General features: G+C 45.7%; 1 protein-coding gene across 7 annotated transcripts in view; it reads left to right on the top strand.

Moving 5' to 3' along the window:
* The window catches only part of CBR4 (carbonyl reductase 4), a 232,346-nt gene that overhangs the window by 2,484 nt on the left and 216,567 nt on the right, over nucleotides 1–13,295 (top strand). For 2 of the 7 annotated variants that reach the window (XM_086962416.1, XM_086962418.1), the window contains exon 1: nucleotides 9,069–9,182. The exons of 3 other annotated variants lie outside the window; for them this stretch is intronic. In XM_086962416.1, coding sequence (XP_086818542.1) covers nucleotides 9,180–9,182 — 3 coding nt within the window. In that variant the 5' untranslated portion in view covers nucleotides 9,069–9,179. Of the gene's footprint in view, nucleotides 1–9,062; nucleotides 9,183–13,295 lie in introns of those variants that run through there. 2 more of the 7 variants (XM_086962413.1, XM_086962411.1) reach the window with 2 other exon arrangements.

The following is a 13,295-nucleotide window of genomic DNA, read 5'->3' as shown; positions in this document are numbered from 1 at the left end:
GGGTATGTTGATACATCTACCCCTCTGTCATCACTGTTAGCAAATTAGGAAAAGTCCAATTACAAATTGGTGAATTATTTCATCCAATATATGTCCTATTCGTTTAGGCATACTTCACTTTTTCCCTTATATAAGAAATACAGTCAATTTTCTACTTGCCTCATAACGCAGGAGAACGGTATTCTTTGCAGGTTCGATGATATTCGATTCCATTTTCTGAGATCGAAGCATGTTGGCACTGTAGTGTATGTAGTGCTTTGGTGCCATATATTAAAGGGACAGAAACCATACACTAAATTTCAGGACTTTAAAAAAGCACCCTGGCAGGGGGACTCATTACAGCAGATTTTTTCATGTCTGGTGATTCCTTGAAAACTGGAAAATCAGGAATAAGTCTTAAGGTTGTAGAAGACTTACTGGATATTTACCCACATTTTTAAAACATGTGAATCTACTTTGGTGGCTTTTGTGGACACGATTTTATTGTTGTATGTCTTGCATTTCAAGAAAATGTGAACTCACTTGGGGCCAGATGAAGGTGGCTAAATACCGGTCGGTAACACCGAATTTCTGAGAATTTCAGCGTTACCGACCGGTATTTAGCCATGTGCGATGTAGGGGACTTTAAACCTACATGCAAAATATGGAATCGCAAAATAGTGATTCCTTAATTTGCTCTTGCATTTAAGGAATCGGAAATACCAATTCCTTAAATACAATGTAGGTAGCACTAAAAACAGTGCACCTCAGCCTTAAGGAATCGCTATTTACCACCAACTTCAAGTTGGTAGTAAGTAGCGATTTCCTTACAAAAAGCACTTTTGTGCTTTTTTTTATGTGCCATGTGGCACACATCCATGCCCTTAGGGCATGGATGTGTGCCACATATGCACACATGCACATTTCAGGGGTGGAACAGGGTGTCCTCTGGACACCCTGGCACCCTTGAAATACCTCCAGCTATTAACGATTCAGTAATACCGAATCACTAATAGTGAATCTCTTCCCATTCATTCCTATGGGCCTCCTCAATTGTTCAGGGCACTGTGCCACCGAGCCGGAAGGACTGCAGGGTGTCCCATCCAGGACATTAAGGTCACCAGGCCATCCGCCGGATTATCCTGATACTCAACCTTAGGGAATCCGTCTTCTCTTATTGAGAGCCATTGTTCGTTGTGTAAGCAACTATTGACCGACCCTGACTACTCGGTTGCCGCAAATGCCCCCGCAACCTCCCTCTGAACAATTGATGTCCTGCACTCCTGTGCGGTCCATACTCTCCACAGGTTACTTATCCACCCGGTCACCAGACCACACCTCCCGTGTTGGCCGCCTTAACTATCGTCAAAACCCTGTTGGTTCACCATTATGTGCACCTGCCACCCTTTTCAGGCTTTGCAAGTTCAGGCAATTAAACTTGAGTCCTGATGATGATCCTCCATTTCATATAGGATCGAAACGCCGTCGACTGTTTGTGTAGTGACACAAAAAATGTTATTTAAATGTGTAAAACTACATGAGGCTAACTAGTTGAATTTTTTGATTTGTTTACTAGCGCCTCCTTCTTGAAATTGCCTGCAAACCCCCTTTTCCCTTGTATTGACATTGTTTTTTTTATATACTGGATACAGGACTGTATCCCACTTTGTAACTGTTTGCTTTATATTTCTTTTTAATCTTGAGCATTGATTAAATTAGTGTCCGGCTGGATACTTGCTTACTTATAGTACAGATTGTTGTCTATAATTGTAATTGTTACTTTAACTGTCTATATTAAGGACCACTGTTGTTTTCTATATACTATACCCCAGGTCCTTGATTACCTTATGGGTTCCCTTGTTCTTTGAAAATACTTTGGGAATCAGTAGCAGCAACATCAAGCATTTAAGACACAAACCAATCGTACAGTATCGTGTCACTATAAATAACAGATTTGTAGGGTGTGGAATGTAGCTGGTAGAGAATTTTTGGAGCACGCTGTCATTGAAATATTACTAAATTATGAGGTAGTAGCGCACTGCTATTTGCAAGTAGTACATTTTCCATTGAAATGGTCGCAATATTTCACATTGAATGCAGTTTTACTGACAAAACTATATAGCGTACAGTCAATGTGTAGAAATCAGATTTCAACAAATATTTATTATTTGCACATCACCAAGTGACGCAATTTGATTTGTTTGTGATCCTATTGAAATAATAATTGAAATGTGCTTTCCTAACTCCTGATATATTTTGAAATATTTGTACTGCTCATTTACCGTGGTATTTAAATGTTTGTGTTGGGGGAACGAACTGATATCCTCCAGCCTTTCATTTCATAGCCCATGTACTCAGTCAGAAAGTTGACTTTACAAACTCTTTGAGCTTTGGTGTTTACTTTTCTTTCTCTGACTACAATATCCAGGATAAAATAAGCAGCAGTTTGTAAGAAGACAAGCTATTATTTGACCTCGGTCTTTGAACGCAAACCAAATATGACAAGATAAAAACAAGATTTAAATGCATCTTCATTGATCATTCACTTTCATAATGAACAGAACACCTGTGCTTTTCCATCTTGACCCTCACCAGAAAGGGCCAATAGGCACTAAAATTATCTTGCACTGATAAAAACTGGCGCCTATAGTAAGTGGGAAAGTACATTTTTTAGGCCTGTTCAGTGCCTACACAGGGAAATGACTCCTCCATCAAAATTCAAATAATTCCAGCACTTTGTCTACCTCCAAACCCTTACATGAGGGCTTAATGCTAAGCAAGGTAGGATGCATCCAAGGTAGTCAACATCTGTACAGACAGTGCATGGAAGTGCAGACTAAGGGTCCGAGCATGGATCTCACAAAGCAGACCTAGTATGACATTCTTATCGCCTGAGTTGGATTGATAAAAAGAAAACATATTGTTGCACAAGCGAGTGGGGGGAAGCCACACAGAGCGGAGGGTTGGAATAAAAACGGCCAAGGTAGCAACAGGAGGCAGAGGAAGCAACATGAGTTAGGCAGAAGCAACACAGGGACATTGGGTGTGATAGAGGCAACACATGGTGTGGGAGGTAAGCAAAAGTAGAGAAAGGAACATGGAGCAGGGAACGGCAAATAGAGGAGAGTGCCCAAGGTGGAACTGCGGAAATTACACATGGGCAAAAAAAAAGTGGAGCGGAGAAGTTTACCAGGATGAATGAACCACAGAGGGATGTGGGGAGAGGCGCATGGGCAGAGAAGGGGGGAGGCACAAGAGGAAACCAGCTGTAAAATATATGCACTCTTGTGGAGTGCTTAAATAAAATGGGACAAATCCATGAAGAGGAAGTAAAGTCCGCACAAGCTAACTAAGTAGAAGCAAGCCAATGAGAGTGAAAATGAAGCCAACTAATGGTAAGCAATGAAGCAACAAGCGGTCACTGATCACACTATAATCTGACAATGTGTCTTACAACAGGCAACACAGGCATGGTATAGTAAGCTAGACCTAACTAGCACATGCTAATAGCATTACCACATATCTGTAAAACACAAACGTTTCTTAATGAAAAAAGAACTGTACCGGTTTCCTTACAAGATTTAGAAGATATCAGACTATGGGATGCACGCCTGTTTATTAAGAACGACTAATAACATGCAAACCACCTTTGGAGGATTTCTTCTGTGAAACAATACTAATCTAGTAAAATATGGTCGTTATTGATTTTGAGGTTTACTACATGCCAATTACAAATGCATTTCATTTACATTTTTCGAGGCAATTTCAAAATATGGTTTCCATGTTTCACTGATTGAGTCATACTCAGTATTAAAGACACAGCAGTTGTCTACAGAATGTTGGTACGTCAGTGAAGTGACAAGGTCTGGGTTACTGAATTTCGCTTTTTTTTATTGAACTGATCCATTCTCTGAGCAGCCACACTGTTACCACTGTAGATAAGTTCATGTTCACAACCTCCTATGTAAACTATATCACTCATGGTACAGTAAGCAATGTTCCAATTAATGTATGTTTGTGTGGCATTCTGAATAAAACTGGTGCATTTTGTTCTTGTACGTACATTTGGAACAGATCAAGCATGATAAAAAAAACTTTTTGATTGAGTAGACAACCAAGATTTTCCGTTTTGGAGATTTAAAGAAATTATCATAGCATCTTCATGAAGTTTGTTTCTTGTTACTGGTGTCTGTGTAGTGGTAAAATATAATAGAGATCAGTTTCGAGTATGTCCTTTTGTTGCTTAATTATATGACTACTATGCTGTGATTAAACATTGGATTTTTTAAAATTAAAAAACTAGGAACATCACATGGTTCAAATCTGGAGGTGAGAAGGGAATGCATTCTTTTATAGAGATTCCATATTTTCTTGTCTCTACATCTGCAGTAGTCACATGCCCCACATGTTCCCAGAATTCAAAGATACTCTGGTATACCTCCTTCTTTTCTGCTGACGAACCTGTGCTGTTTACTCTCACACCAAAGGCTGTTTAAGCTCAGCAGAAGATGTTGGATATTACTTTGGAGTAAACCTTGCTAGGTCAGAAGTGATATTTGTATACTAGAACTAATGATGATGGAAGACACCCAAGTTTATGTTTTAAATCTTTTATTGATTTTATGTCAGGTTAAACAGAATACACCACCTACATCTGATGGCCAGTGGGGAACTATGTTGGATAAGACTATACAATAGGAAGAAGGGAAAGTAAGCTAAAAGGATAGGAAAGGAAATAGTCAGAGGTCTGGGTAGTGTCAGTAGCTCGTTGGTGTGAGTTTCCAGTTGAAGGGAGAGCACTCGCTTTCGTGTGGTTGTGTTCCTCTCTTTTGGGGGTCGTGGTGGGGAATCTGAGGACCAGTAGATACCTTTTGGCTCGTGAGTTCTGGCACCCACATTTATAGCTTCTACTAAAAGTAGCTACTGGGAGGAAGTTAAGGCTTGGCCCTATCTCGGTAGCCCTTACGTGGGAAAACACATAGGCAGCCAGCAGTATAAAGGCAAAGGCAGCTGTAAATGAGGTTGCTGAGTGTGCAAGTAAGCATGGCAGTACTTTGTCTCTTCAGATTGACCACGTTTTATCATTGAAATATGGTGGTACCCTGGCATACATGCTGCAATATAGGGCTTGGACTGCAATACTTCCAAAATAGGAAGTGTGGTTTGGAAAAGAGCAATGCTACTTCCGACAAGTTTTCCTTCAATGGTGTTGGAAGTCTTTACATTCATCCAGACAAGATTTCAGAATAGTTGGTCACAACATGTAGTCTAGTAGATGGTGATGTTTACGGAACACATGGGCGACAAAGCTTGGGCTGAACGCTTGGAATAACCCACCAAATGGTGAAATGCATGAAACACTGGACCTTGGCTTTGTCTTTTGTGTCAAGACTTTTTTATTAAAAGTTAAGAAGACAAACATCACTGTGCAAGGCATATGACAAATAGATGCTAATAGTGCACTGCAGAATATCATACAAAAAGATTAGCAATAGCAGTTTGGAGGTTGGTAAGCACATGCTTAGCCTCGCAGAGACTAAGCCTCGATACTCAAGCATATAAGCAATAATGTGTGCAAACAAAAACTGTGCTTCATGTAACATAATAACTGGTTACGGGAAGGTGAGGGGGAGTGTGGAATACCAGGGAGGATGCCCAGGTGGTCTGCTCAGGGATGGGAAGAGGGAGACTAAGATCCAGGGGTGAGCAGAGAAAGGAGAAGCTAGACAAGCTCCAACACCAACGACATCCCGCCGTCGCAAGCCCTGTGCGACTCCCTCGCCACCTTCTTCCACAGCAAGATAGCAGATATCCACAACAGCTTCAACACCCAGACAGCCCCAACAGATAGCAACACAACAGACCCTCCGTACACCATCGACCACGACCCCCTGCTAGCCTGGGCCAGCGTGAGCATCGATGACACCATCACTATGTGCACAATCCACTTTGGCTCTCCGTCAGACCCATTCCCGCACCACGTCTTCAACAGGGCAAGCAGCTCCATCGCACCCCACCTGCGAAACGTCATCATTCTCTTCCTCGAGACCGCGACCTTCCCAGAGATCTGTAAACACGCCGAGATCAACGCCTTACTCAAAAAACCTAAGGCCGACCCAAGAGACCTCAAGAACTTCCAGCCCATCTCTCTGCTCTCCTTCCCGGCCAAAATCATTGAGAAAACCGTCAACAGACAGCTAACCCGATACCTCGAAGAAAACAAAATCCTGGGCCCTTCCCAGTCAGGGTTCCGCAGCAACCACAGCACCAAGACTGCCTTCATCGCCTCCACCGACGACATCAGGATCCAGCTGGACAATGGCGAGAACGCAGCACTCATCCTCCTAGACCTCTCTGCCGCCTTCGACACCGCCTGCCACCGCACACTACGCGCATGCCTCCACGCCGCAGGGATCCGAGACAAGGCTCTGGATTGGACCACCTCCTTCCTCTCCGGCAGAACGCAGAGCGTCCGCCTCCCCCCATTCCGTTCCAAAGCCTCCGAGATCATCTGCGGCGTACCCCAGGGATCCTCCCTCAGCCAGACGCTGTTCAACATTTACATGGCCCCGTTCGCACACGTAGCCCGACAGCACGACCTCAACATAATCTCCTACGCCGACGACACTCAGCTGATCCTCTCCTTCACAAAGGACCCCATCACTGCCAAAGCCAACCTCCACGAAGGAATGAAGGCTGTCGCCGACTGGATGAAGACCAGCCGTCTGAAGCTGAACTCGGCTCCAACCCTACAGCCTTGGACGATTCCTGGTTGCCGACGGCACTAGGGGCAGCCCCGACACCCACCAATCATTCTCGACTCAACGCTCTTAATGACCAAGCAAGTCAACGCCGTCTCCTCCTCCAGCTTCAACACCCTCCGCATGCTCCGCAAGATCTACAGATGGATCCTGACAGATACACTCAGGCCCTCGTCAGCAGCAGACTCGACTACGGAAACGCCCTCTACGTGGGAGCCCCGACCAAGCTCCTCAAATGACTACAACGCTTCCAAAACGCCTCGGCACGACTGATCCTTGACGTACCACGCCACGGCCTCATCACCCTCCACCTGATAAACCTGCACTGGCTCCCCCTCAACAAGAGGATGTCCTTCAAGCTCCTCACCCACGCACACAAGGCACTCCACAAGACTGGCCCAGCCTACCTCAACAGACCGCTCTCCTACACCCCAACCGCCAGCTACGCTCCGCCGACCTCTCACGCTCCACCGTCCCGCGCATCCGAAGAACAACCACTGGTGGGAGATCCTTCTCCCACCCCGCCGCCAAGACATGGAACATCCTCCCACTGAGCCTACGACAGACCCAAGACCTGCTGACATTCAGGGGGATACTCAAGACCTGGCTGTTCGATCAATAGCGGGCCCCCCAGCGCCTTGAGACTCTTGCGGGTATGTAGTGCGCTTTACAAATGATTGATTGATTGATTGAGAGAGAGAAGTTTGATAGAGGTCGGAGGGGAGGAGGTAAGAGGGGAAGGGATGGCCTGGGAAGGATTTGAAAAGGTCCAGTGCGGAAGCTAGGGGGATAGCTTGTCACTTCTCTTGTGGGGCTGGGCTTTGCGTAATAAGGTTCCCGTATCGCGTGGCTGGAGAGCATCTTCAAAGAGCTGGAGGGCACGAATTCGGAGAGGGGTGTAACGAGAGTACTCCTATTTAGAGAAGTGGTCAATCAATGGTTGCCACGTATGAGTGAATGTGGGGTTGGTATATGTAATGCAGCATGTTAGGAGCTCCATCGCCATGACATGCCAGAGGCGTGTGAACCACGAGGAGATAGGTGGGGTGGAAGGCTTCTTCTAGTGGAGAGCAATGACTTGTTTGGCCACCCCCAGCATGTGTGCAATGAGGCGCCAATTGGCGTGAATCATAGCTGTGAGCTGTTGGGGACTGATGCCCAGGAGAATCACTGAGGGTGAGCCCGGCACAGGGAAGCCTACAGTGTCTTTGATGTGGCTCAGAACTTCCTTCCAGAATATAGTAAGTAGTGGGCAGGACCACCAAATATGAATAAAATCTTCCACCACTGACTGGTAACACCAGCAGTGTGGGGAAACGGCCAGGAACATTCCTGTGACCGCGTCAGTGTATACTACTAGCGTATCATGAGTTTATAAGCAGATTCGCATTCGGGAATTCTCCTGGTTATCTTAGGGATATCTCACTATAGTTCCCAGTGTTCCTGAGGGATTTCGCCTGCGAAGTCTGTGTGCCAGTGCCTTTGGTAAGAATGGGGGTGAATGGTGGAAGAGTGCTGTAAAACCTGATATGTGCGAAAAATCAAGCCGCGCGTGCCGTCGAAGGGGCGCACCAGTGTCTCGAAGGGGGTGAGTGGCCTTGTTGCCCCCTGTATATAAGTTGGCGAAAGTAACCAGTGCCGAAGTTGATGATATTGTAGGCTGAACGTATCTGTGATCGAAAGTTTTGAGCGTGTCCCCCTTAAAAAGATATTGGATGGTTGGAAATTCGCCCACAAGCTTAGAATGATTGGGGCTGCAAAGCTGGAGGAAAGCTAGGATTATGAGCCACTGGGGTGTTGGGAGATGGGAAAGAAGTGAGGCGCCTACGGATTGCTACCTAATCCCAGATGTCGAACTGTCCTCGTCGGAATGGCTATGTATGCACTTCGGGCCGGGTATGTGTGGAGAGCCAGGCCAGGTTCCAAAGAAGTCTACAGGCAGGAGCACGGTCCATGTGAAAACGAGGTTTTCCACTTTCACAGGTCCTTTCTCTTTTAAACATGAGCGATCTGCTCCTTATATTAGGCAGACGTCCACTTAAGAGTAAAGCAGTGCTTTTACCCATACTGCAGACACAACATCTCTATCATAGAAAATATATTTCACAGTTTGAGCTGAAAAAATGAACTTACATATCTTGGGTATTGGATAGCAAGCAACAACCATATTAGCAGTTGCTTGTGAATACACAGCAAAGATGGCTGTTTGCATGGGCAAGGTATAAGTGTGATGCATTAACAAAAACATGTAAAGTTGGAAGTTCTTTTCTGGGGGATGTGTGCAATTGTACCTCAAAACCTTTTCTCATATTTTGCCCACAGTGTAAATCTATTAGAGTAAAGAGCATTTTATTGTGCCAGGGAAGATTGGAGGAGGTTAGAGATACTGCAACACTGAAGCTCCTGCTGCTTGCTGATCAGGATATCTCTATCGTAAGAATGGTAAACATTTTCTGACAGTAGCATGGAAAATTTGTCCAAGACTTCACACTGTCAAATGTCACTAGAACTACTACTGGACAATGCAGGGGATAGTTTTCACTGTGAAGGCGTGTGTGCGTGTGTAAATGAGTGGATTAAACTTCCTTGAGGGGGCTTTCGGAGGGGTGGTCCATTCCAATTTTTGTATTGTCAATTATGCATTTTTCACCTCTATAGTTAAGTGGTTTTATCTTTTTTTAAATTTACACTATATGAGCTGAGCCTATCCTATCGGACTTGGTATTGATAAAAAATGGGGACCATGTAGGGTCTTTGTGTCAAATGTGACAGTCAGTGATTGCATAAAAGGTAGAAGACCAGATGATAATTTTGTTAAGTATACATGCTGCTACTGGGAAGTGGTACTCCTGTTGAAGTATTTCAGCTCTGCTGAAAAGTTCGGGCATGCACTCTTTACAATAAAAGAAGTGTAGGTGCCTAGAGTCAGTTAGTGCTTGCCCATGTAAAGTAGTGAATGGGAGTACAGGCATTCTTGATGGGAATTTTTGGCGGTTTACCTGTGCATACATGCATAGATCATTGAGCATAGAACACTGGCTCTCTAAGTGTGCAAATGTTTTTGGCTTTCTTGAAAATCATAAGGGATTAAACATTGTTTTTAGGAAGAAGCTAATTTCTAGTACAGGTCGGAGTGTATTCACTCATGCTACATCCTGAAGTAGCAACCAGATTCTGATTAAAACATTTTTGGATTGCTTATGTATTGTTTTTTTAAATGTATTTATATATTACATACTTTGGGGAAGCCATACAGTAGATTCCAAGTATTATTATTACATGAATAAACTGTTGTCCTCACAAAAAGATTTGTCTTTATACAGTTAACAGTGAAGGCTACAGTAATCAACAATACTTGTAATTGGTTGATAAAAGACTATGTATTAAAAGGTGGGTGTAAATCAATCCTTCCAGGACTTAAATTACAAAGCTTCAACCACAGAAGTATGCTGCACAGTGTCATGTCTTCAGTTGCCCATCACACGAAAATAGCCTAACACAGCGAGTCACATAATGTAGATCTACTGTACATTATAGAATGCTGGCTCAAGGTGCACTCCCAGTGGAATATAGACTCACCTGTTCCTGCGGGTTTGTCTATCCTAGGGAAGACTAATATCTAAAACAATTTAGAAAGGACTATTGCCTCAGAATCAAAAGGTCCCTAATCGCCACCTTTGAATGCATTAAAGCTTCCTTTTTTATTGGTTCGAGCCTACCAGCCCACATGCGCTGCTCTGTGAGGCTTCGTGTAGCTACTCTGTGTGGGTCTGACTCCTCCCACGCATTGGATTGGCTTTTGTGTGTGTCTTTCTATTATGAACGCACGCAAATGGCTAAAGGTGGGTGCATGTCCCACCTGTTTTGAAATGTTCACTCCCACTGCGTTTTTCCTCGGGAGTGAGCAGCAGTGCGCAGGGCGGCATCGCTTTGACATCATCTTACCCCCCCAAATCATCTGAGATCTAACGCTCCTTCACCCCACCGAGTTACTACATGCCTTGCAGAATATGCCATTATCTTCACTTATCTGACAAACGTCCGGGAAACAAACAATTTTTTTTTTTTTTTTTTAAATTTTTGAAAACCTTTATTGTGCATGATAAAGGAGGACAAATACGGGCCTACAACCGTCAGGCCGGCCACGAAACAGTTGAGCACAAGAGCAAACAATTTAGGCCCCCCCCCAGCGGTATCAGGCAGTACAGCAACAAATAAAGCAATTACACAAAAGTGAATCAAGCCGCCACGGAGGAGGATCAATGAAGGTTAATTTTAAAAATTTTGTAAACATAAATCAATAAAATAAATCAAGGAGAACTGAGTCCATACAGTCCGCGTACCATACACACAGGTAGCAATAAACATGGCAATAGTAATAACACCCAACAGTTTGGCGGCACAATTCCCAACAACAGAAGCATCAGTCCACATCTACACACCACCCACAGCGCTACCCGCTCCTCAGAACCCTCATTACAGACCCAGAACAAGGAAAGGAAAAATCATAAAAAGGACATAAATAGATACCATAGAAATTAACAAAACTAAAACATACCCCCCCACCCTACACACATGCAGAGGCTATGGCCTACCCCCCCCCAGCAGAGTGTCTGTCGCCCCATAAACCCGAAATGTAGTAAGAAGAGAGAAGGGAAGAGAAAAGAGAAGAAAGTAAAGCCAAGATCAGAAAAAAGGCATAGAAGAAAAAAGCGTCTCATTCGACATATAGGGAGGAAGACAAGTGTGCAAACTAGTCGAAAACCCCCCAATAAGGAAAAAGGTGGGGAGGAGCCAACAATAATCAGGCTCGCTAAACTAGCGAGCCGGCAATAATTAATACCCCAAATGGAGCTCCAAGATTAAAAGACCTCACAACAAATATAAACAAATAGCCCATCTCCAGACCCTCGTGCCACCCAGGACCAGGGCCCTAAAAACGAAGACCAACAAAAGGACAGTAGGACTGCGGCCGTGAAAAAAGGAAACCATCGGTGGTGCAACAGTGTTAAGCCGGGGGCAGCAGGAGACTAAGATGGCCGTCCCGGACAAAGGAAGACAAGGAGTTAAAATGGACGCCACCCATTACTGGCAACCCCCCGTCCCAATAATCATTATCGGCAGGTCAGACACCCCAGAAAGCAACAGAGCCGAAGGCTCGCCAGGAATCAGGATAGTCAATAGGGGCACCGATCGCGCCGTGAACCATAATGCAGTATCGCTAAGGAGGCGTCGAGAGCGAGAGCTAAGCGCTACCTAATACTTCCCGGTCAGCTAGAAGATTCAGTGCGTACTGTGCGGGCGGGCCAAACGTTTCCATACAGCAGTTAGATCTCAACCCCCCTCAGATAGGAAAGCAATGCAACCAACAAGCAGGCTAGCCCTGTCCCTATTTCAGATGCCCTCCAGCCCCCAGCATATTACGAACGTGGACCCCCTTATCAGCAAGGGAACCAGATGGAAACAAAGAAGAAGGGGGAGACTCACATGCACAGAATGGATGGCACCGCCTACCCAATAATGCTTAAGTTATATGAAGAGAAGCATCCCCCTCAATGGAGTGAACAAAGTAAACACGTTACAGGTCATGTCATCACCAGGCAATCGGCAAGTCAGTGTGCGGAGGATCCTCAGCCCTGACCAGAGCGTCGAAAAGCAACCAGACACGGCCATTGCCTTGCACTCCCCTTCAGCTGGACAGAGAAGCAAAATGGCCAGACCCAACAGTAAAGGCAAAGAGGAGGAGGAGGTGAACACTCCCAACCATCGACAACAGCAGTATCCAGGTGGAAAGTCGCTCCCCCCGCCACAAGGTGATACATGCTCCGGAGCCTCGGAGAGAAAGTCGCAGAGGCAGGGAGAAGGACCAGCGCCCAGGAAGTCCCTGGGGAGTGCCCCTGTGTCGAAGGAGTAGATACAGTTGCAGGCAGCAGAGCGGATAGCGACTTTGTATCAGTTTCCTCGGCAATATCGGAACAGACGGTTGTACATCCAGGGGCCGGTCGCACATCTTCATGCTCGTGGTGTAAAGCAGTCTCATGGACAGGAATAGGCAGTGGCAGCGGGGGGGCAGTCGAGTGCAGTCCCTTAATATGCGAGGTAGCTCTCACTACCTTTCGCTCCAAGATGTGGGCTTGTTGCCGCCATGTCTCTCGAAGATTGAGCAGGGCAGCCAGGATGGCACCATAGGTCGGCTCCCTCTGTGGTGATTGCTGACTTTCATCACACGAACATTCCCCCGGGGCAACAGCCGAATCCTCCGTAGTGAGGAGACTGCACGGAGAGAACAAAGAAGCCGCCATCTTTCTCCTACGGGGAAGGGGGCGTCTTGGTAGCCCCGGTAAAGAGTTCACGGTGCAGAGGTGGGGGGAATGGCGTCGCCAACGAGCGCAGAGGGAGGGAGAGCCACCAACAAGCCGGCGGCACGTAGGTCCAGGGCAGGGCAGGGTGAAGGATTACTCCCCAGCCATCGGTGCGTAGAGGCAGCGATAGGTCAAACACCTCAAGATGGACTCCAACCCGCCCTGAATCAGCTAGGCGGGCGGAGATCGGCAC

Source organism: Lissotriton vulgaris, chromosome 3_1, assembly GCF_964263255.1.
Source record: "Lissotriton vulgaris chromosome 3_1, aLisVul1.2, whole genome shotgun sequence".
Taxonomy (NCBI): domain Eukaryota; kingdom Metazoa; phylum Chordata; class Amphibia; order Caudata; family Salamandridae; genus Lissotriton; species Lissotriton vulgaris.
Note: the sequence above shows the minus strand (reverse complement) of the source record. Positions and strands in the feature narration are given on the sequence as shown.